General features: G+C 39.9%; 1 protein-coding gene across 1 annotated transcript; it reads left to right on the forward strand.

Moving 5' to 3' along the window:
- Positions 1-6,533: 6,533 nt before the first annotated feature.
- On the forward strand, positions 6,534-22,638 carry LOC139724410 (uncharacterized). The gene is made up of 13 exons (XM_071635555.1): positions 6,534-6,645; positions 10,363-10,394; positions 10,753-10,807; positions 12,255-13,086; positions 13,593-13,691; positions 14,413-14,530; positions 15,417-15,565; positions 16,191-16,326; positions 17,124-17,323; positions 17,771-17,900; positions 18,731-18,873; positions 20,272-20,400; positions 21,373-22,638. The coding sequence occupies exons 1-13, from the start codon at positions 6,613-6,615 to the stop codon at positions 21,447-21,449; spliced, it is 2,133 nt and encodes a 710-aa protein (XP_071491656.1). The 5' UTR covers positions 6,534-6,612; the 3' UTR covers positions 21,450-22,638.
- Positions 22,639-23,054: the final 416 nt, after the last annotated feature.

The following is a 23,054-nucleotide window of genomic DNA, read 5'->3' on the forward strand; positions in this document are numbered from 1 at the left end:
TTGGTGGGGGAACCGTAAAGATGTACAGTACAAAACAGTGGCACTTTGGCACCAGTGTGATTGAACGATCCATGATTGATGGGAAGTTTTTCTCAAAAGTTAAAAACCAAATGACAAATGGCCTCTGTGACGGGAAATGATACTTTCTTGCACTTAGAAGTGAGAGTAATTTCTACTTCAAAGGATTGTAAATCTGATACGAAAGCATCAAACAAAGCTGTGGTTTTGCACAGTTCTGATTGCAGTGGAAAAGATCAGACTTTGGCAACACTCTATAGTAAATCCTCTTGAATTAAGATGCATTAGTGTTCAGTGCTTAACCTCTACCTTTAATTTCCATCTGCTGTATCATATCTATGCGGTACTGCCCTGCTATCACTCAATCATTTCTTGATGACAATCCCATAACCTCACTTGAAATTAGTGCCATGCTTTCAGCTCTCCTTCTCAAATGGTGCTCTCTGTCATTTCGGCAGTTCATCGTGTAGAATGCCTGTTAGTTATTCCTATCTGATGAAAAGAGTACTAGTATTCCTCATTTTTCCAGGTAAGAAAGCGCTACGTGTTTATTCAACTTTGATTTCCTAGTATTGTTTACTCTACTAATAGTAAAACATTTTGGACAGTGGGTGAAAATTCAGATGTTGAATATTCATTTTTGTGCATTCCTTGCTGATGAAATTAAGGGTGGGCAGGCATGGAGAAAATTCACAATCCTGCATTGTCAGCAACATGTATCAAAGAAAGCATGCATTGCCATTCTGTACATGTAGTATTAAATAGCCAGGCGCTCTCGCTTTTATCTTACATAGAATTACAGAGCAGGTTAAAAAGAAAAGTATTTGAGTGTGGAATTTTGTTTCCTCCAAGCAGAATGGTTAGAAAAAATATCTTGTTCTTTGCTCAGCAGGTTTATTCGGATGAGTTTACATATCACCTGTCCACTTTCATGACAATGAGTAACCTGTACTGGTACATGTATATAATGAGTGTACATGGTTTCTTTTTGTTGCTTTTATCACTAGATATGAATACATATAAAGTCGTGTGATGCACTAACATTTTTTTTTTGTTGCAGTTATGTAAACTGCATTTAGTAGTAATACCACTCACATACATAGTCAACCCTTGTGTTGTCTATAGATGTGTTTGCTTTAATTTTCTTCAATTATTTCCCTATTCTTGTATGACCATCAAGATCTCAAGCAATGAAACAAACACAATCTCTTTCATGTATAAAAGAAAATGCCAGTAATTGGTGGGATTGGCACAGAAAGAATTTCAAGATATTCTCAGACTGTACACATGAATGAAGAAGTACAAATGTGGATACAGTGGGACCGCATATAACGAGGTCAGACATAGCAAAATACCTGATATAGAGAGGTCATTTTGAAGGTCGCAACCTTTTTATGCTTTTGTCTTTAACCCTGAAAAAAATGAAATACACAATTTAACGAGTAGATTTCGGTGGCCCTAAGCAGCTTGTTATAAGTAGGTTCCAATGTACTAAAAGCTCTGAAATGATTTTGCAAATCCTTTGCCATCTGCTGAATGTATGGTAATGTGTAGCTAAGCCTTGATTGTTCTTGTACTCTTCTCTCATCAATACATGTTTTTCTAATGCTCACCTGTGCCATTTAAAATATTGACCATTTCCAAGACAGCACACAAGTGTAAACATCTTGTCAAACATCTAAGTGACATCCACAACAAAACAAAAAAAAATCATAAGAATCAAATGTCATGTGGAAGTTAGCACAAAGCTATCACTGTGTCCCTGATCTCCCAAGATAGGTGCAAGCTAGCTGCTTCTGTATTTGTTTCTGTATTTCTTTGTGTGTGTGTGGTTTGTTTTTTTTTGCCATTTTGTTATTGGTATCTGAAAATTTTTTGGGAAAATGATGCCTGAAATGCATATTTGAATAGTAAGAGAATATTAGGCCCAAAGTACTGTGTGTTGCCTCATCAAATTAAAACAATTGAAGAAGAGGTACATTGTACATGTATATTAAAAGAAGGAGAGACCAGTATTCATGACTTTTTCCACATTATCTTGAAAATGTTTCTGTTTTTAGTTGATAGCCTTCCTGAGCTAATTTGACAAATGAAGTGTTCAGTTTGGTTTTGCAAAGTAAATCTCAATTCATGACTATTTTCATATTACTTCAGTTGATACTTTAAAGCTCTCTATGTTTCATTAAAGTTAGAAATCAGGCCAGAATTCACAAATATAGTGTACATATCTAGTCAGTGGAATATGCACATTTGGACCTTGCATAAATGTACAAAACACATCAGTATGCCAGCACACATCTTATATCGACTGCATGATCACATAGATCTGCATGATCACGTGCAAGGTGTGCCTATTCTTTGCTTGGTATACAACATAGTTTGTGGACGAAATTTAAGCAATGGATAAATTTGTTAATTAGTGCATTACCCATGTAAACTTCTGCCCTTGTGTTATATTATTTTTTTTTTCTCTCTCTCTCTGGTGTCTGGAGTGTATTTAATGATTTATATCACAGATATTCTGAGCTGAAAATCTTGTATTCCCGAGTGGTATACAGTAAACCTCGGATAAGTCGACGTCGAGTGAGTCGAAAATCACTTAACTCGAAGCCAAATAAAAAGTCCCGATTTTTCCCTATGTATTTTCTCTGAGAAATATTTGGATAAGCCGAAGTACGAGAGTCGAATTTCGGCTGTGTCGAAGTAAAAAATTAAGTCCCTTTTGTACAAAATACACGTAGTATACATCACTTGAGCCGAAGAAGATTTGTCTGGCATTCTCATGAGAACAAAAAAAATCGGCATGTCGCAGAACCCCGTCCCTGCCCTGCTGCAGGTAAGCATGCACACTCACCGTACCGCTCCGCACGCATGTCGAATACATACACATGTATACATGTATACACACAGCACATCGATCCATACTTTATCCATACACACAGCACATCGATCCATACTTTATCCATACACACAGCACATCCATACTTCATCCATGTCTAGCCAGAACTCCTTGGTCAACCAATCGCTGCTTTGATATTTTAGTGACAGGCCAAGTGGGCGGAGCTTGTTTGTGCGTGCCCGGCTGGCTGTATAGTTTTGTTCAATGGAGGTGGGATGGGCCTGGGAGAGTGTTTGTCTCAGGGTAGGTTGACAGAGATGGCTACCTATAGCTATGTTGCACCATAGACATAGCACATGCACATTGCCACGTTAGCGCAGACATTCTCAGAACTATGTTTAACTACTAGTATTGATACAAATTCCATGTTCAATTTAGAACAAAATAAGAATGTTATCTTCAAGAACAGACAAATTTGAATTCAAACACACACACGGATGCACAAACACACACACACACACACACACACACACACACATGCATGCAAATGTACTATAATACATGTACATAACTGTGAGTCGAAAAAAAAATCGACTCTCGCGAGAGTCGAAGTTCACTTAAGTCGACGCATTTTTGTCAGTCCCGAGAGCTTCGACTCATGCGAGGTTTACTGTATTTCCATGGAAAATGGTAGATTTATACATGTATGTACATGTCTTGTAAATAAAATGTCATAAATGAAGATTATGTTCTAATAGCCATCATTTATGTGTTCATTGTTCGAAAAATGTGTGAAATTCGTAGAATGTGACAAATGAAAGGGAATGCATGTATATATATATATATATATACATATATATATATATCGCTATTTCTAGCCATGAGGGGAAATGCAGAATAAATGATAGTTTGGGGGAATTTTCATAAAAAGCCTAAAGATTCATAGAAAATGCAAATATTGCCCTTTTTTTTGGGGGGGGGGAATTATGCATTAATGTGGGCTCAATGAAGCATTGAATTGACAAGAGCGCAAAATGCATCTACCACTGAATTCTGTATTTTTATGAGAAAATACAACCTTTTTTTTTGATAAACTAATAAAGAATGAAGAATCTCACTCCAAGGAAGAATCTACATGTATGTATAGAATGGGAGGGAAAATCTCCTCATATTACGGGTAATTAAAAAAAAAATTGTTGTTTTCCCCCAATAGGGCCTATAAGTACAGTACTAGGTGTTTCAAAAAACATTTCCCACTTTTGATCATTAATAGTTCAAAAACTATTCATCCGATAAAACTGTCATTGATATGAGCAATAGCTGAATAGTGTACAATTTGGTTGAAGGTAATTTGCACGTGAAAGCATAAATCAGTTTCATTAAATCTAAGATTGATTTTGAAGTAAGGTTTCAGATTTTGGTCAAATTTTAACCCTCTGTACAAAAATTGAACTTTGCACAGGAACCAATGATGTGTATGTGAGTGTGTGCTGACAATGGCCCTGAACAATGGACATGCCTGAACCACCTGTTGACTAGGCGTCAGTCTCGCGCTCCCTGGCCCATGAATGCTTAATCAATAATTCATGTGGATTGCCCTGGGCACTGCTAGTCTGAATTCATGCACGGGTAAAGTGCTTGCAAACACCACATTTCGTTCCAGCTGGCAATCGTTTTCAAATTTTGCTTCACATGTCACTAAATTTTGGACATAAATAAGAATAAATTATCTAAAGTTCCTCATTTTGATACAACTGTCTACTGATTAAATAGTCTGACAAAATTTTCGCTTTTTCGATAAGAAGAGATCATTTTTGGTAAAGAGTTCAGCAGCACAAAGTTATCATTGGGGCGATTTGTTTCACAGTAGATTAATTTAAGGCTCCATATACACAAGTGTATACTCTTTGCTTCCTGTCACCATGTTTACGACACTGAACAGAAGGTATTCATTGCAATTTCGTTTTTCAGAAGTAGGGAGAGCACTGTCACGACTCAGCGACAGTATCGGCAGGCGTTTGACTTTACACAGATACTGCCAGAGGCTGAATAAAGACTAGTTGTGATAGTGGAATTTCTCATGAATAAATAATGAAGCATTCAAACCCTGGCTATTGTTCAGGACCATTGTCAGGGTGTTAACCACACACTCACATAAACACCCATAGACCCCTGTGCAAAGTGAAATTTTGTACAGAGGGTTGAAAATAGAGCAAAATCTGGAACCTAACTGTGAAATTAATCATGGATTTCATGAAACTGATTTATGCTTTCATATTTAAACCACCTTCAACCAAATTGTACACTATTCAGCTATCACTCATATCAATGACAATGCTATCTGATATATAGTTTTTTAATTATTAAGAATCAAAAGTGGGAAATGTTTTTTGAAACACCTAGTAGGAGGGTCCTATAGGCCTATGTGTAGGTGGGCCTATTTGAAACTGTTTCTTTTAGTTCTTTCTGATTGCGATTTTGTTTTTAAAAATGCCATGAAACATAATACCAATTAGTACAAATTTGAATGCATGTCGTATGAGTCTTGCAGAGACTCCAACCCTAATGCCAAGCACATTCTGATCTGGAGATCCTCCCGCCTGAAACCACTACCCCTGGCAAACGGGAGACTCCAACTTGATGTGCTCGAAGCGCACATCACAAGCTCGAATCTCTAAGTTCCTTGCGGCTGGGGTCCGTGAGGGCCCGAAGCTCTAGGGTTGTAACAGGTTAGATGCTCTCTCGTGCTATCTAAGGCTTATTTTTCAACATAGGATATGACACTAAGTAAGAAATCATTTCAAGCGGGAGACACAGAGCTGGAGGGGAGGGGGGGGGGGGGGGAATTAAATCTCAGGCGGTAGAACGGGAGATTTTGAAACAAAAAAAAACCAAAAAACCCGAACAAACAAACACACAAAGACAGACGGGCTTTCGGCGGGAGATCTCCCGTCGAAAGCGGGAGAGTTGGAGTCTCTGGTCTTGGCATTGAAACTGATTACTAGTATGGTTTTTGGTAATTCTGAGAGGAGATGAATCTTTCAACCCGATCGAGGAAGTTTCCCCCAGATCAGATGAGGATTGAATAAATGCTGGCCCTTTGAGCAGAACACATCAAATCGGACAATCCGTTAAGTAGTAACTAATTTGTATTAAAGTCTTGGTGCCACCATTGCTAAGATTAAGAAAATGAAAAGACTACTCATAGCCATTTGTGGCGTTACTGCATGCAGAACGACGAAAATTGTTTTCCACGAAACTTACTTGCAGCGCAGCTGGGAGGAATTCTTTGTCCTTGTTTAAATGTTACTGAAATACTGACATATGAAAAAAAACAATTATTCTCCTGCTTTCTAATAATATAATATAAAATACTAATTGCTTTTTGATGTAATAGCTAATTGCTTTTTCCTTAGAGTTGGAAAACGAAAATTATGGGAATTCTTTTTTGCTTTTCTTTATTGTTCCCCAGTGATACCAGACGCTTAGCATGCAGGAATGATGCTCCTAGAACTTCATGAAGTAAAGTGGGATCACAAGTGTATTGCTTGCGCGCGTTCTGTACGGCACCATAGAGATTATATACATCTCTATGCACGCACGCGGGTAGTTGACGTGCGTGCGTGCATGCGCATGCATGCTAGCCTCGTGGACGTCCTTTTAAATTGTTGCACGTGCGAAGTGAGGTTGTGTGGCTAGTGCTCTTGTGAGAAAGACTTGAAATTGCCTCCAAATAACTAAGTAACATAATCAAAATGGGTTCCACAAAGGTCCAGAAGAAATCAAAGGTACGTATAGATAAACGTGACTCGAAATTTTACTTTGATCTTAATACACGCGCTGTGTTGATTGCAAAGATAAAGTGAACTCCCTGTTCGCGTGCATGTTGTGGTGTTGTGCGTATGTGGTGCAAGCCGTACATAACTGTACACAAGTGAGGTATGCCATGTGATGTGGTGGTGCGAGATGATGATGCGAGACTCATGTGTTCCCGTAGCTGTACCACGTGGCGAGGGCAATATGACACGCAGAGCAGGTGCAGGACAACCACTCACACATGCAGCACAACCTTCTTAACACCAAATCTTGTAGCATATTGGTCACCATGGACAGATACAGATAATCTTCCAGGCTATGAGTAGTAATTTTGGCTCACAATATGATGTGACTTTTTCTGTGCCGTAAAAGAGCAGTCCTCTGTCTCTTGGCAATTGAATTATTTTGTTAAATTTTACTACAGTCACAGGCAGGCAGCAATGTGCCTTTTATGTCAATGAAAATATAGACTAGGCCCTGCAGCTAGACAGGTAAATAATTCAGTCTTTGGCATTTTATTTGAGAGGTATTTCTGGCTGTTTTTTTTTAGTCAGCAAAATACTTAGATTTGTAGATTCCAATTAACCCATTGAGGGCAAGTTTCGAGAATACTTGGGCAGGTGTCTATGCCTATGGGAAATGTGCAGAGACTCCAACCAAAAGCACCTTCTGATCTGGAGATTCTCCCGCCTGAAACCCCTAGCAAGCGGCAAACTCCAAGTTGATGTATGCGAAGTTCCTACTAAGGGTTCTAGAGTAGATGCTCTCTGCTGCTACAAGGCCTATTTTTTTTTTCAACATACAATAGCAATAAGTAAGAAATCCTTTCTAACGGGAGACACAGAGCCAGGGCGGGAGAAATTAAATCTCAAGCAGGAGAACGGGAGATTTTGCAAAAGTGGGTTTTCGGCGGGAGAGTTGGAGTCTCTGAATGTGTTAGAAAATCTATAGCAATATCACTCACGGTCCTCAGTGGGTTAATATGACATTCACAGGGTACACAGATTTTGAGGTTTTAATTTAATGGAAGTCATGAAATTTTAGGAATAGATATTTTAGTTGTCATAAAAATTAAAAACAAGATCTGTACTGATCATCTTGCACAAAGTGATAGAGAAATAATCTTTTTTTTTTCCTTAAAATGCAAAAGAAGTGATATAAAGATCTACTTTGTTCTTTGATGCATGATGCAGAAACAAGATTGAAGGAATAATTCATTTTGGGGGTGGCAAACTTGTGCTGTTTTAAAATGATTAGTGCCTTCAACAAATTTAGGTGGAAAATTGGTTGCTCTGAGTGAGGCCAGGGAGGTGTAAAAAAGGAGAGACATCTCTTCGTAATTCATACAAACCCATATTTGGGTTCAAAGCGTTACAATGGGATGTCTAGCATTCCACTATACCCTTTGAAGTCATGCTCTGCACTGCTCTAGTTGCAAGGCGAAGTTCGGAGACGAAGAACGCATTTCACCTTTTGTTGAATTACAAGCTTTATTTCCCCGTAAAATTTTAAGTGAAATACTCAAATTGATAAAGAGTAGTTTAGGAAAGAATTCAATATTATAAACATGTATTTCTAGTTTCTTCGTAATGTGCAAATGGAAATGAAATGAAAATTAGGCCCTCTTAAAAACATAATTTTTTCTATAATGTGCACATTTCTGCATGTAAGATTTTTATCCTTTAATCTGGGATATTTTGATCTTTCAAATAAACTACTCCGCGAAAGCGTGCTCCAACGTGCTTTTAAACTATTTGCTGTTAAAATTGTCAGTTTTGCACTGCATTGTGATTCGCTGCTCCAATTCAAGGTACACAAATTCATTGTTGCCATCACATTGAAAGAGAGAGAGCGAAATGCAGTAGGGGCAAGTATTTCTAGACATGAGAGCACTAGTCCCGATAATGGATGCTCTCTTTTCTCGAAGCGCCTGATTTCCACCTGTAGTTAAGCGCATAACTTCTCGGCGGTGCCGCGCATCCTTCAAAGGAGAGCAGGAGTTGTCTCTCCTTTTCTTACACCTTCCTGGTGAGACTGAGCCGAGTATTGTGAGAATGGAGTTTTTTATATTGTTGTATCCTGCAATCATATCACCAGGACCAAACTAGAGTCTTTCAAGAGGAGGTGCGCCCAGGTAGTACCTGTCCATTGGATTGACGTGAGGAGGCAAAAGGTGCACTTTCTGGACATGTTGAACCTGCCAACTTATCAAGGCAAACTCGACTGGATGAAAGTGGTTGAAGGTGGAATGGTTTTAGTCTTTTCCATTACCCATCTGTCGTTGGCCCCATTGTAAGATGGGAAAGGGAAGGAGAGAGATGGGTCTTGCGTGACCCGAGTATGAAGCAATTAAAGAAGTGTAAAGCAGGGGGTCTTGCGTGGCCCCAGGTCATACTGAAAGCACCAAATGGGAACCATATAGCCCATGATATGTACGTATGGCGGGCTTATCCCATGAATGGGTCTTGCGTGGCCCACAAGTACAAGTTTAGAGTGATGGCCAGTTTTGGAGGGCCTTGCGTGGCCCAGTGAGTTGGAAGTGTAGTGACCAGTGTATGGGGTCTTGCGTGGCCCATTGAATTGGAAGTGTAGTGACCAGTTCATGGGGTCTTGCGTGGCCCCAAACAGTATGTTGTGTTATGGAAAGGGTCTGGCGTGGCCCTTTAGTTTAATATCAAGTTGAAGATTATGCCTAGACTGGGTCTGGTGTATCCTCTGATACACAAGTAAAAGAGTGTGTAGGCTGGGTCTTGCGTGGCCCAGGGCTGCAGGCAAGGTATTTGGGTCTGGCGTGGCCCAAGTGTGAGGACAGGCAGTGAGTGGCAGGGCCTTGCGTGGCCCAAACACGATGAGTAAAGTAAGTGGAAGACACTCTTGACTCCAACCAACCTGTGGATGGATGTCTTACGCTCTGCTTATCACCAGGCCACGCCCACACACCAATTCCACCTCAGTCATTGGTTGACGGTAAGCTGCTTGTCCCGTGTTGTGGTGATTGTTTTTTGCTGCAGTAGTTAATTGTAGGCAGCAGATGCAATGGCATAACAGCAGTTGCCATAGATGTGTGAATTGTATCGTCTTTGTTTCATTATTGGCATCTGTTAAAACATTTTCTTTTTTCATACACTGTAAAAGGTCTCCTTTTCCTCAACATGAAGTATTATGACTGATAATGTTCAACAGTGATGAATGTGAAGTCACATTTTTTGGATTTTAATGCAGAGCTTGTTAGAACTTGTTTTTATTTTCCCCCCAGCTATGGAGTCACAGAAACTGAGAAAACCTAGTCTACTACTGAATGTACTCTGGCAATTCCATTTTGTTAATGCACACATGACATGTTGCATTCATCACAGTGGTAGGTGATGTCATGCCTTGAAAATTTCAAGAAATGTACATGTAACTTTCTTCATATTTGGAAACGAAAGATCTATAAAAGGTAGCTCTTCAAATGTGTGTGCGAATAATACTGTCCGTCATACTTGCAAAGAATTTGTGATGGAGGGAACCTTAACATGTGTTTTGAAGAAGAAGAAAAAAAAGAGGAGTATTGGAACAATCACATTACATGTATCTAATGTTTTTGTTGTTCAGATTGCATGGTATAGAATTGTATTTCATGTTACTTAATTTTAAGTGATTTTTCAATATTTTACAACATATTTACTTCATTTTTCTTCATTTTACAGGCTGCAAAGGTAGCTCCAGAAGCCCCTAAAAAGTAAGTTTTTTAAAAGAGTATGTTCATGTATTTGACATGCTGTAGACTTTGAAAATTGTCATTTCCCAATGTCGGGGAATAATTTCTAGAAGGAAAAAAATTAAATGCAATCTTCAAAGAAAGAAAAAATATTTCCCTATAAACTGTATGAGATGAGTGTTTGTTGTGCTCTACAAGGGAAGACTTGCTACTTTATAATGATAATGATAAAAAAACAGAATCAAGAAATGCCTGATAAAGATAAAGCTGGTTCATATGCCCATGAAAGAAACTCAACTTGTCTTCTTTATGCAGGAATGGACTGTTTTATATTCTCTGTTGATATCTCCTGAAAATTGTATTTCCATTTTATTTTCAGGGCTGATAAGAAGGGCAAGAAGAAAGCCTACAACAATGTTCCACCTCCTAAGCCAGTAAGTATTTTAGCACTAAAGTGCTGAAAAACAAGTAATGTTTAGAAATGCAACACTCTGCAGGTTGAAACACTACACACAAACTCAAATTAATCACATTTAAAGGGACTGTACAGTACTGGTTGAGGTGGGGATCCATGTTTTGAACATTCCTAAGTGAGATAATGAGAAACCTCTTATGAAATATGAAAGAGCATGTAATTTTAAGAAGGATTCAATGTTAATTTGATGAAAATTGGTTTTCAAATGGCTGAGATATCCCAAAAAGTGGTAATAATAAAAGGCGACAGGCCATGCCTTTTATTAGGATCTCTTTGTTTTACTTTGTTTTTGGATATCTCAGACATTTCAAAAGCGATTTTCATCAAATAAACTTTTGATACCCCTTAGAATTGCATGCTCTTTGACATCTCATAGAGTGGTTTCTGAATATCTTGCAAAACGTTTAAAGCTAAATCCTCACCTCGACCAGAACTGTACAACCCTTTAAAGTGATTGTATACAATGTAGTATTGGTGGAGATAAGGATTGGGCCTCAAACTTATTGTGAGATATTGAGAAACCACTATGAAATATTACAAAGGATACCATTCTGAGAAGAATGCAAAGTTTATATGATGAAAATCAATTTTGAACTGGCTGAGATTTCCAAAAACCAGAGTTAAACAAAGGGATCCTAATAAAAGGTGGGTCTCACTTTTTTTAGTATCGTTTTGTTTCCAATCTTAGCTATTTCAAAACAAATTTTCATTATATGGTGAATTCCTCTCGGAATTTATGCTCTTTCATATTTCATAAGAGGTTTCTCATTATCTCACAAAAAAAGTTAGAAACCTGATGACATCAACCAAAACTATATCATCCTTTTAAGTGATGATATTGGGGTAGGGATTGCAACAAAGAGGGGGTCGATAGATGGTTAGTACGAGACAGTATACCACATGTTGCTTATGAGGATGATCATACACATTTCAATGACTTTGATATCCATGGCATTTGGTACGGGTTGTGGAAAACCTTGATGCATTATCAGTAAGAGCAATGATTTAAAGAGACCTTTTATACACTGCTTTGGGGTAAATGTCTTGCATTCATTTTTGTGTTGGACTGATCCTCATGTTATAGTTGGCCTAGTGATTTGCTTTTTAAGTGAACACTAACTTGTTGGAGACAAGGGAGTGGGTATAGTTACTGTATAGATTGTTGTTTTCACAAGGGTTTAATTTTCACGATTATCACAAATCACTGTTTGATCATGAATTTAGCAACATGCGAAAATGTTGCAATGCACTAGAGGGTAATACTTGCAGTGCAATAACGATACCGTCGGTGTCAATTCGGGAAAACAACATCCTGTGAAAGTGTCTGTGAGCTCCTTATTTGTGAAAATAACAGCTTCTACAGAAAACAGCAATGCCAATAATTTTCCTTGACTGGTTCTTTGCAGGATCCAGTTGAGGAGGATAGTGACAGCTCGGAGAAAGAGGAGGAGGAGGTGCCAGTGAAGAAGGGGTCCAAGCAACAAGCTGCCCCTGCAAAGAAAGTTGTTAAGCCCCAGGATGAAGATGACAGCAGTGATGACGACAGTGATGAAGATAGCAGCGAAGAGGAGGAGACGAAACCGGCGCCCAAGGCCAAGCCTGCTGCAAAGGCACAACAAGCCAAGGCTCCGGCCAAGGCTCCAGCGAAGGCAGCCAAGAAGGAAGAGAGCGATGAAGATGATAGCGACGATGACAGCGACGAAGATAGTGACGAGGAGGAGGAAACACCAACACCAGTGAAACCGACTCCCAAGACCAAGCCTGCTGCCAAGGCACAAGCGAAGGTCCCAGCAAAGCCAGCTGACGAGGAAGATGATTCCGACGACGATTCTGATGACAGTGAGGAAGACAGCAGCGAAGAGGAGGAAGAGAAGCCGACGCCTAAAGCCAAAGTCCAGAGCAAACAGCCTGCGAAGGCTGCCAAACCTGCTCCCAAGAAGGCAGCTGCCGCCGCAGCCGACGACAGTGATGAAGACGATAGCGAGGATGACAGCGATGAAGAGAGTGAGGAGGAAACCAAGCCCACACCAAAAGCCGCTGCCAAGGCGGCCGCTCCAGCGAAGGGCAAGCCGAAGCAAGAGGAGGAGGAGGAGGATGACAGTGATGAAGACGATAGCGATGAGGATGAGAGTGAAGAGGAGATGGAGACGGAGCCTACCAAGGCAGCTGTGAAGAGGAAGAAACCGGAAGCAGATGAAGAGAGTGATGATGACGATGATGAGGATGATAGTGATGAAGGTAGGATTTATGTTTTTCTTGCTTTTGTGTTTATTATCCTTTTCATGCTTTTGCCAAGAGGGTGCCTGAGGAAATTTGAAAAAATTGATGATTAATGATTATAATAATCCGTTGCAAATGCTGATGTTGTTGCAGCCAGACTGGCCTGGGAATTCTTCAACACATCCCTCTCCTATGTAATTTCTGATCATTTTCAGAAAAGTTGCTTTTACATTCTTTATTGAATGTTTATCTTGTGAAAAATTGTAACAACGGTAATTTATCTTGTGCAGGATGTCGATGGTTTTTCAATGAAGCTGCCACAGTGTAAGATTATGAATAGAAAGAGTAATCACTTTGAAATGATGCTATGATACAAATTGGTTGTCAACTGGTATTCTTCAAGTTTACTTGCATGCTTCCAACAGTCGCTCTTTCAAAACTACTCTCAGTTTGTGAGTGGATGGATGCTCAATTTTGTAATCCCTGTCACAATCCCCCCCCCCCAAAAAAAAAAAAAAATACAGAAGAGGAACCACCTGTCAAGAAGGTAAAGACACCAGCTGGAGCCAAGAAAGCCAAGGAGAACGGGGCTGCCACGCCCAAGGCTGATGGGGACAGCTCTGGTGAGTGTTTCTGTGTTTGGGGTCGTTAATATTTTTCCTTATTTGCACAACCTAGTGGGTACAATTACAGTGCACTCCCATTATAACGAACACGGTTATAACGAAATTCCGGTTACAACGTAGTAAAAATTTAAGCTCCGACATTATCAGCTCTATGTTTTGTTGTTTATTTGTTCGGTCATAGCGAAATTTTGATATAACGGAAGAAAAATGCCGGTCCCAAGCACTCAGTTATGATGGGAATCCACTGTATGTGGAATGGTGTACCTCAGCTCAGATATTTTCAGTACAGACAGGAGCAAATTAATATTTCCAATGTGAGGTTTAAGCAACTGATAACTCTTGAAGGTTGGAAAAAGGAATCCTTTGTGTGTGTGTTTGTGCATGGAGTTTAGAACTGACTGATGTAGAAGTGTGAAAGAGGCATCAATTATGTGAATATTTCTACACAAAAATGAAGGACAAGGTTTTTGATAAAGTACTGAGTACAAGAAAGTAAAATTATTGTACTTAAGGAATAATTTAAAGTGTGCATTGGTACAATGTATCATTTCATGGGCTCATTGTGAAAAGAAGCGAATGGACTGCGGGGATCTTTTAATGCCATTTTAGTTTCTGACCCGCCTTCTCTGACAAACTGCGCACCAATGTCCTTCAAATATATTTGAAGGAATATGATAGTTTAACCCCCCCCCCCCCCCCTTTCTGGTCCTACATGCAGATGTGATCAGTATCTTCATCGCAAGGGTAGATCCATCGACCACTCCGGAGCAGATTCAGGAATTCTTTGAGGAGAACGGTGTGACATGCTCTAATGCCCGCATGGTGAAGAGCAGGAAGTAAGTGCTGCTTGTGCAATTTGTCAATGTTCCTTATACAGCTGTAAATCTATAACCTTTCTTACCATTGTACTTATTATCTTGGGAGGAGGGGGGGGGGGGGATGAAAGAGCGATAGGATATAAGTGTACTATATTTGTATGTCAGAGGGAAAACAAGGGGTACTGTGTGCTACAGTTGTAACAAAATTTGATTGGCATTTGCAATGAAATAAAGAAATTAAATAAAGATTCTGGTACCAAAATTGTTTACTATTATATGTCTTTATGTACTTTATTTGTTTGGCTTCAGCGAAGTTTCAGTATAATGAAAGATAACTGCCTGTCCTAGAGACTTTGTTGTATCAGGAGTTCCGTGCAGTAATCATCTAGTAAGAGGTTTAATTCTCAAGAATATTAATTCTGCATGGCTTGCAAATTAGAACTCCTTCAGGGCCCAGCAAAATAGATGCACGGAGATTTTCAGAGTATGCTCACTTGTTTAATGGCATCTAGGTATCCAGGCTTAATGATGACTGTTGCATCGCTGAAATTACAGTGTGAATGTTGAAATCAACGACGAGGCATTTGTCTGAAAGCCTGCGAGAAAATAATGAGGAGGAAAAAAAAATATTCAAGCTCACTTTCAAACCTGCCAAAAACGTATGTGATAAGCACTGTAACATGTTTCCTAGCATTTTTATACAGTCTTCCATGTGCAAATCACGGATGGGACATTACAGGGGGAAAAACTCTCTATCTGCAGAGTTATTGCAGCTACCTGAAAGGATCTTGTGATTTCATAGCGGATACAGTGTAAACATCCAAGTGTGAGATGTCACATACAGTATTGTCACTGGCACTGATGCATGATATAAAACAGAGTCCGACATTCGGTTTTCCTGTAGGTTTGCCTACGTGGACGTGCCCACTGAGGAAGAGTTCAACAAGGCCATGGAGCTGAACGAGAGCGAACTCAACGGCAGCGTCATCCGGATGGAGCGCGGCCGCAAGATGGACAGCAGCAAGGCACCACAGAAAGCTGCCCACACACCAAGTAAGACGAAAAGCTTGCCTTGGGAATAACCCCCCTTGATCGTTAGACATTCCATTTCCACAAACTTCTTTTAAATCCCCCTTCCAGCTGTGCACAAATACTATTCATGTCTATTTATTCATTTATTATCATTTATTTTTTTGACCTGCATAAACCTTATGGGAAGAGCGTAAAGAGCATTAATTGTATTTTCTTATACAATGATGTATTACACTTTGTCAGCTTTTCACAAAGGTTCATCTAATATTGTAGAACATGTAGTGTTATTCCAGAGTATGTGTCTAGGTAGTTGAAATGTGTAGGAAATTGATTTCTTTACACTTCTAAACAGGTTCTTGGGAACAGAATGTATTTGGTATTCAAAGTCTGTTGCTGAATCGTTGTTTGGCCAAAAAAAAAAAAGAAAGAAAAAAAGAAAGTGAGAATAAAGAAAAATAGTTTTGGTCGTCAGGTATCGGAGAGTCGGTGAAATTTTAAGAAAGAGCTCATGGTGTGTTAACAGTTGTGCCAAAATTGCTAAGCAAAGGCAAATAATGCCTAGAAAATTATGCAAACAGGTTGAAGGAACTTACTAGGTATTTAAAGGCAGTGAGGAAATTTAACATCTTTTATCCTTGTCCTGCAGGGAGAAGCGAGGGTTCAGACGACCGCACTCTGTTTGCCAAGGGACTCAGTTACAGCACCACCAAGGAGACATTGGTGGAGACATTTGGGGCATCTGATGCCAGGATTCCCGTCAACGAAGAAGGGCGGCCAAAAGGGTGAGCTATTTAAAAATTTATAAATCCTTTTCCAGCGTGTGACATCAATTGAACATAATTTTACCCCTTGTTCTTGCCAAAAACTAGCTCTTTCAGTCACTGTCAAAACGACTTGGTTATGATGGGCAGACTTGTACTAGAAACCTTTCAGAAATGTGTAAATCCAAACCCCCTAATGTACAGCCACTTGCCTGATTTCGTAAAGGCAGTTTGGATCATATTTGCAATCAAAATTTGTTTGTGATGTACAACCAGTGTGAAGTCGGAACACATCTTGCCCCATGTGTTGTTTACATTTGTGCCATCAGAAATTGCATTATTCTTGGACCAAAGTAAACTGCCTTGTGAGTTTCTGCAGTGGTTTCCATACCAGGACATAATCAATAGAAAAATGATCAAATACTGAACAGAGAGTCCTTACCAGACACCTATGTTTTGACTTTAGTGGAATCTCGTTATAATAAGGTCAGATATAGCGAAATGCCTGATAAGCAAGGTAATTTTTCAGGTCCTATTCTTTTTATATTCTTTCTTTGTATCCCTGATGCAGTGGACCCCCATTATAACAAAGTCCTCGGGACCGTCAATCTTCTTTTTGATATATCAAATTTTTGTTATAACCTAACAAATAAACAATAAGAGACATAGAGTGGATAATGTTGCAGCCTGGATTTTTACTTTGTTGTAGCCGGAATTTCATTGTAGCGGTATAACAAAGAAATTTCAGTGACCCTAAGCAGCAGCTGTTTATAATGAGGTTCCCCGGTGTGTATTCTTCCCCTCTCCCCAATCACCAGGTTTGCCTTCATCGAATTTGAGTCAGAGGAGGCTGCAGACGAGGCGATCAAGGCCCATCAGGGCGTTGAGATCGACGGCTGGTCCCTCATCTTGGACTACTGCGGCAGCAAGAGGAAGAACTTCGCCTCGCCGGGAGGCGGCCGCGGGGGCCGCGGCAGATTCAACTCGCCCCGGGGTGGCTTTGGTGGCGGCGGAGGAGGTGCGTGTGATGGCAGAATCCTCTTGTGCAACTTTTAAATAATTATCGTGAAAGAATTGATTTGACTCTCTCACCTGGTCAATGCTATTCTATGACAAGCTAGTATCAAGAAAAAAGAACAAACCCCCACATTACAATCCTATGCCCTCCTGACTGTCAGAAATTGATGGTATTTTGTTTTGGTGCATCTTGATTTGTCTGTAATTCTTTATGTCTTGTTTTCAAGTTTCAACACAGTGACATTCGAGTGTGTGTGGTATGCGAATTACTCCGCACAGTCATGTCAGATTCACTCTGACGGAAGTGTTATTCAGTGAAGTTTTGTAACCTCTTTTCTGGTTTAATTTATAAAAAATAATGCCATTGTGTAAATTTCTTTTCCTGGCACATGTACTTTGCCCATAGAAGGTGTTCTAAATCATTATGTTGCTGATCATTTTATTGCAGACAACTCGAACAGCAAGACACTGTTTGTGAAAGGTATTTCGTCAGATGCGACGGAAGACTCCCTCTGCGAATCTCTCGGATGCACAGCAGTCAGAATCCCCCGGGATCGGGAAACGAATGAGATCAAGGGGTAAGAGAGCATTGAAAAGTGTCAGCAATTAAGTTTGTCCAAAGTTCTATGCATGTTTCATCTCACAGACTGCCGGGCACATCCTGAGCTTGCTTGAAACGGTGTAATTGGTGTAACTACAGTATGAGCATAACAGGCAACATTCATGATTTGGTGGATGCATCTGGAACTTGATTCTGGATGCCACAGTTGTATTCGCGACAACATTTCTGGGACATTTCTTGTCTCTCTTTGAAGCGAGAAGGCGACCTGTAGTGATTTGCTGCAGGAACAATAATTAATCAATGTCCAGGTGTATTAAGAAACCCTTCAAATAAGGCATGCCTGTGGCCATTCCAACCGCTTGCATGTAAGACCGAAGGGGACAGCAAATCTGGGTCAGATCCACGCATGCAGGAGACTGTCCATGTCCTGTGTCGACTAAGCTGGCCCAACACTGAAATACCTGTGTAGATATTTGTCAGTTTGTACAAAGTGTTACGATCGCCATCAGGGTTATTAATCTGTATTGATTTTTGAGCATACATGTCATGTGTGTGGTGTATTTGAGAATATGATAACACTGTACTCTATGACCCACCATATTCGCAAAGGTACTTTCAAGTCAATCCATGGTTTATGCAAATTTCTTTCTTATAAATGTGTGCAACAGATTTGTGTATGTCTGCAAAACATCCAATAATGACCACATGTCGATTCACGCATGTGAAAGGTACACCTATTTTACTCTTATTTTATTCCATGGACTGAAATTTAAGCCACTTCTGTGAATACGGGCCTGTGGTCGTAGCTCTTTGTGAAAACAGCGTTGTGCATTTTCCATCATGCAGATTTGCCTATGCTGACTACGAAGACCACAGCGCTGCCCAGTCGGCCATCGATTCTCTCTCTGGCCAGGATGGACTGTACATGGATTTCGCTCGCGAGAGGTCCAGCTTCGGAGGCGGCAGAGGCGGCGGTGGATTTGGACGAGGTATGGACACAACTGTTCCATACTATTAAACTGATGATTAACCTCAATTGCTACTGGCTTATGGTAACTGATCTCTTCTCATTGTATCAGGGCTTGGATGTGCAAAACACTAAATATGTTACAGGTGCTCTTCTCCCAGGGGTTAAAGGGAATCTCTCCACAAAAATCTACATTTTGAGAGGTGTGAGAGCATGTCCTAAGAACTCTAGAGAAAATTCTATCCCATCACAAGAAATGCCCAAAACTGTGAAATATCAATTTTTATAAATCAACACGCACTAGTGCATGCTGCAATAGTAGCCAGACCTGAAAATAGTAGCTGCGCGTAGACCATTGGTGTGTGCACCTTTCCTTCGTTCGCCTCCGTCTGCACACAGCTATATCGAATACTGTCTGTCAGTATCGCCTCATCGAGCCATATGCATCCGCATGAGTAGATGCTGCCGCGGCTGCCTGGTCAGTTAGTGGCTCGGCCCGGCGCGGCAGCACCAACCTAGCTGCGTATGTGGACATTTGCGTGTTTTGAGAGTATCGTAGTACACTGATCGTACAGAAAATCATCAAACTACGCAATCGAATGCAGTCGATAACGCCAGACAACTACTCTTAAATCAAGGCGCATGTAATTTTTGGCATTTTAAGAGATTGCTCTATGTCTCTTTATATATTGCTATATTTCTGTATGTGAGTAACGTTGCACTCTTATATTTGATAGGGATATTACCAGTACAATAACCTACAATGTCAGAAAACTAAATTTCTGTGTACAGATACACTTAAGTTTGCTGTGGATTAGGAGTAGGAAAAACAACATACATGTATATAACTGAAAGTTTCATCAAACTTGGAAAACGATAAACCTGGGAGAAAATTTAGCAATATCAAAGTTTCACATGTTTCCAGAAACAGTGGCTTTGACTATAGTCTCATTCAAATCAGACAAGGCATCGACATTGCACCTCAGAACTCTCCTGCAGCAATGGTGTTTTTGCAGTAGAACTTAGCTACTGCTATGAGCAAAGAGAACATTCCAAGAATCGTTTTTGTAGATGATGCAGAAATAATGCGTATGCCCAGTACTTAATCTCCAAGATATGTACTTTTCAGCCAGAAACACCTCTGTAATACCACAGTATTTATTAGCATGGTATTGTGACAATGAGAAGTGCTTACCTCCGAGAGGTGTACTTGTGAGCATAAAATACCATGGTATTTTATGAATGAGAACGGTCCCAACTGAAATACTGCGATATGTATATTACAGACCTGTGACAATAAATTACAATGGTATCTATTACTAAGTAATTCCAATATGAAAGCAACTACTGTGCAGTGGATTACCCTGCATCGAGCTGTAACAAATCTCTCCCTCTCTCTCTCGACTCTCCTTGCCTTCAGGTGGCGGATTCAGGGGAAGGGGTGGACGAGGCGGTCGTGGCCGAGGAGGATTTGGTGGTGGCCGAGGAGGATTTGGTGGTGGCCGAGGCGGCTTTGGCGGACGAGGAGGTGGACGAGGTGGCAGCAGAGGTCAGTATGGGGGGCTGAGTGGTCAAGTGTCAACATTTGTATTCAGCAATTTACTTGTGTGTTCAGTGTGAGTGAAAGCACGCCTCTCTGGTGTTAAAAGCCATTGGATCTAATTTTACACTATTAGGAAAACGTGCGTGTTTTGTACAATACAGTGCACTCGCATTGTAACAAACACGATTATAATGAAATTTCGGTTACAACGAAGTAAAAATTCAAGCGGCAACATTATCCACTCTTGTATTTCTATTGTTTATTTGCTCGGTTGTAACGAAATTGCGATACAACGAAAGAAATCTGCCGCTCCCGAGGACTTCGTTATAATGGGAGTCCACTGTACTTGTATATCACTGCTGTTATTTAAGACAGCTTTGCATTTCATTGTCTTTTTAATGATTGGATGATGTACTAGGCACACTCTAAATGATGAAAAAACAAATATTACTTTAATCCTGGCCAATAAAAGCTTGCTGCTGTCGAAGCAGCCTGTTGAAGCAGCCAGAAGACAGAGACTGTAATGACACAGCATGTCTTTTTTTAAAAATCTCTAAGATATCTAATCAAGTTGATTACCACATGCTTGTAATTTTGATTCCAGTTTGTTTCAATGATTAAAAACAAACTAAACAAAAACAAATGATGATCATGTAGAATCAAGTGGAGCAACTTTTACAGAAATTTGTAACACAAAAGCTGCCAAGTTAGCAAAAGCAAATGATGACTTGCCCTGGGTGGCAATACAAACTGTGTTTGGAAAGATGTTGAATTCTGGATGCTACTTGTTATCCTGCTACTTGTAAAACAACATATTTGCTTACATGCATCAGTTCAAACTTAGTATAGAGATATCTTCTTGAGAATGCTGGAATATGAGGAATGTGAACCTTTGATATGTTTTGTGAACTCCCCCCCCCCCCCTTTGTATATATTAGTTGACTTATTTTCAACCTCTCATCTTATATTCATTTCCAGGACGTCCTGGGCTTGGTTTCCAGAAGAAGGACGGGATCAAGGATTTCCAAGGAAAGAAGACGACATTCGATGACTAGGAATTAAATCTCTGAAACAAACTTTTGGACTTATTGAACTAGCTGCAAGGTCAGCTAAAATGCTTGATCACCCCTGTGAGACCCAAGCTGTGAAAATGACATCCACAATACACTTGCTCGACAGTGTGACCAGCTGTGAAGTGGTCATGCAAAGCCGAAGGTGGTCTTGACGGTCAAACGGTGGCTAAACATAGGAACCGTACAAGCTGTAGCACTGAAGTGGACCTGACATGACGGAGTTGGTCGCAACAGTTGTTTCAATCTGCTGTTGTAGGCAGTACTTTTAAAATAACCAACAAATGTGAACTCAGTATTAACAGTTCTTGTCTGACCCATTTTAGGTAACGATTTCAATTTAAGCATTCTGCTTTGGCCAGATTAATCACATTTAAAATATGTGCATAATTTTTGAATAACCTATATAACATTGAGGTGTTGTTCAACTAGCAGTATGTTGTCTTTGAAAATTTATGATTTGATGTAAAGCATTGGTCCTTACATTTTCTCCCCAAGGTTAAAAGAGTGATCCCATCCAGGGAAAAATTAAAGTAAATTTATGAATATTGTAAAAACTTTGTATATTATCTGCGAGCTGGAGGGTCACATTGTACGTATGAAGGGAGTTCTGGCCGTTTGAAAGTGCGTAAATCATATCGCTTGGTGGTCAGCAGGCACTGTGAAGGGGTTGTATAGGGTCATTCCTATGTCCATTGCGTACTTCTCCCTTCCTGTATACAACATCACTTCACAAAATTCATCTGATAAATTTCTCAGTTGAACATGTTTCAAAATATACTTTTTTGCATCCTAACTCTAAACTGTCTTACAGGCAAAGCCCTACAAATTTGTTAAAGGAAAATGTACAGACAAACAGAAATTCAATCTATGTGATTATTTCTTAACCTCTCAGTAGTTGTTAGCAGGGTGTATGTGAGTCGTATGAAAGGACTAGTACCTTAATTTGTGTTGCCAAACTTGCAGAAACCTTGACCGAAAGATCGGTCTGTATCTGTTCGTCGGGGATATGTTCCGCGGAGACTGCGTCTGTACGGATCCCCTCACGGAGGAGAGCAATAACGTCAAAAAAATAAAATAGAATAAAAGACTCCTCCGGACAGACAGATCTTTCTGTCTAGCAGAAACCCTAAATGTGTAAAAATACTTTTAAATGTAATCAGCTATGAGTTAATTTGATCTGTACTCTAATCAGTATTCTTGTATGCTCTTGTCTCTTATTTTTTTTTTCCTGGCAGAATGTAGAACTGCATGGATGCGTCATATTCCAGGACAGTAGGAATACATTCAAATTTTGTTTCATTTTAATCACCAATTTACCTCTCAAATCATATCTGGTTAAAACACTTAGGGTGTCCACACCCCACTCTTAGAAACAGGAGTGTGAATAAGAGTTTTCTTTGTTGCGGCACCAGACTCTAATGAAAAAAAAAAGTCTTTATGCCTTGAGATAAGTTTTTAATGCATCGTTGCATTGCTGTTTTGACTATGAATTTTACAAAATGTACCTAGATTATGTGATTTTACAGAGAAGTGTGTACAGTTGATTAAGTGCATTTGGACAGCAGTGTCTGTGCTTATGAGATATTT

The sequence above is a fragment of the Diadema antillarum genome, unplaced genomic scaffold, assembly GCF_040938485.1.
Source record: "Diadema antillarum isolate AM-2024a unplaced genomic scaffold, OU_Dant_1.0 scf00000212, whole genome shotgun sequence".
In the NCBI taxonomy this organism is placed as follows: Eukaryota; Metazoa; Echinodermata; class Echinoidea; order Diadematoida; family Diadematidae; genus Diadema; species Diadema antillarum.

Coding starts and splice junctions, on each gene's coding strand:
- LOC139724410 (XM_071635555.1), top strand. CDS start 6,613: ATGGGTTCCACAAAGGTCCAGAAGAAATCAAAG. Junction 10,808..12,254: donor ATGTTCCACCTCCTAAGCCA/GTAAGTATTTTA, acceptor GGTTCTTTGCAG/GATCCAGTTGAGGAGGATAG. Junction 13,087..13,592: donor TGAGGATGATAGTGATGAAG/GTAGGATTTATG, acceptor AAAAAAATACAG/AAGAGGAACCACCTGTCAAG.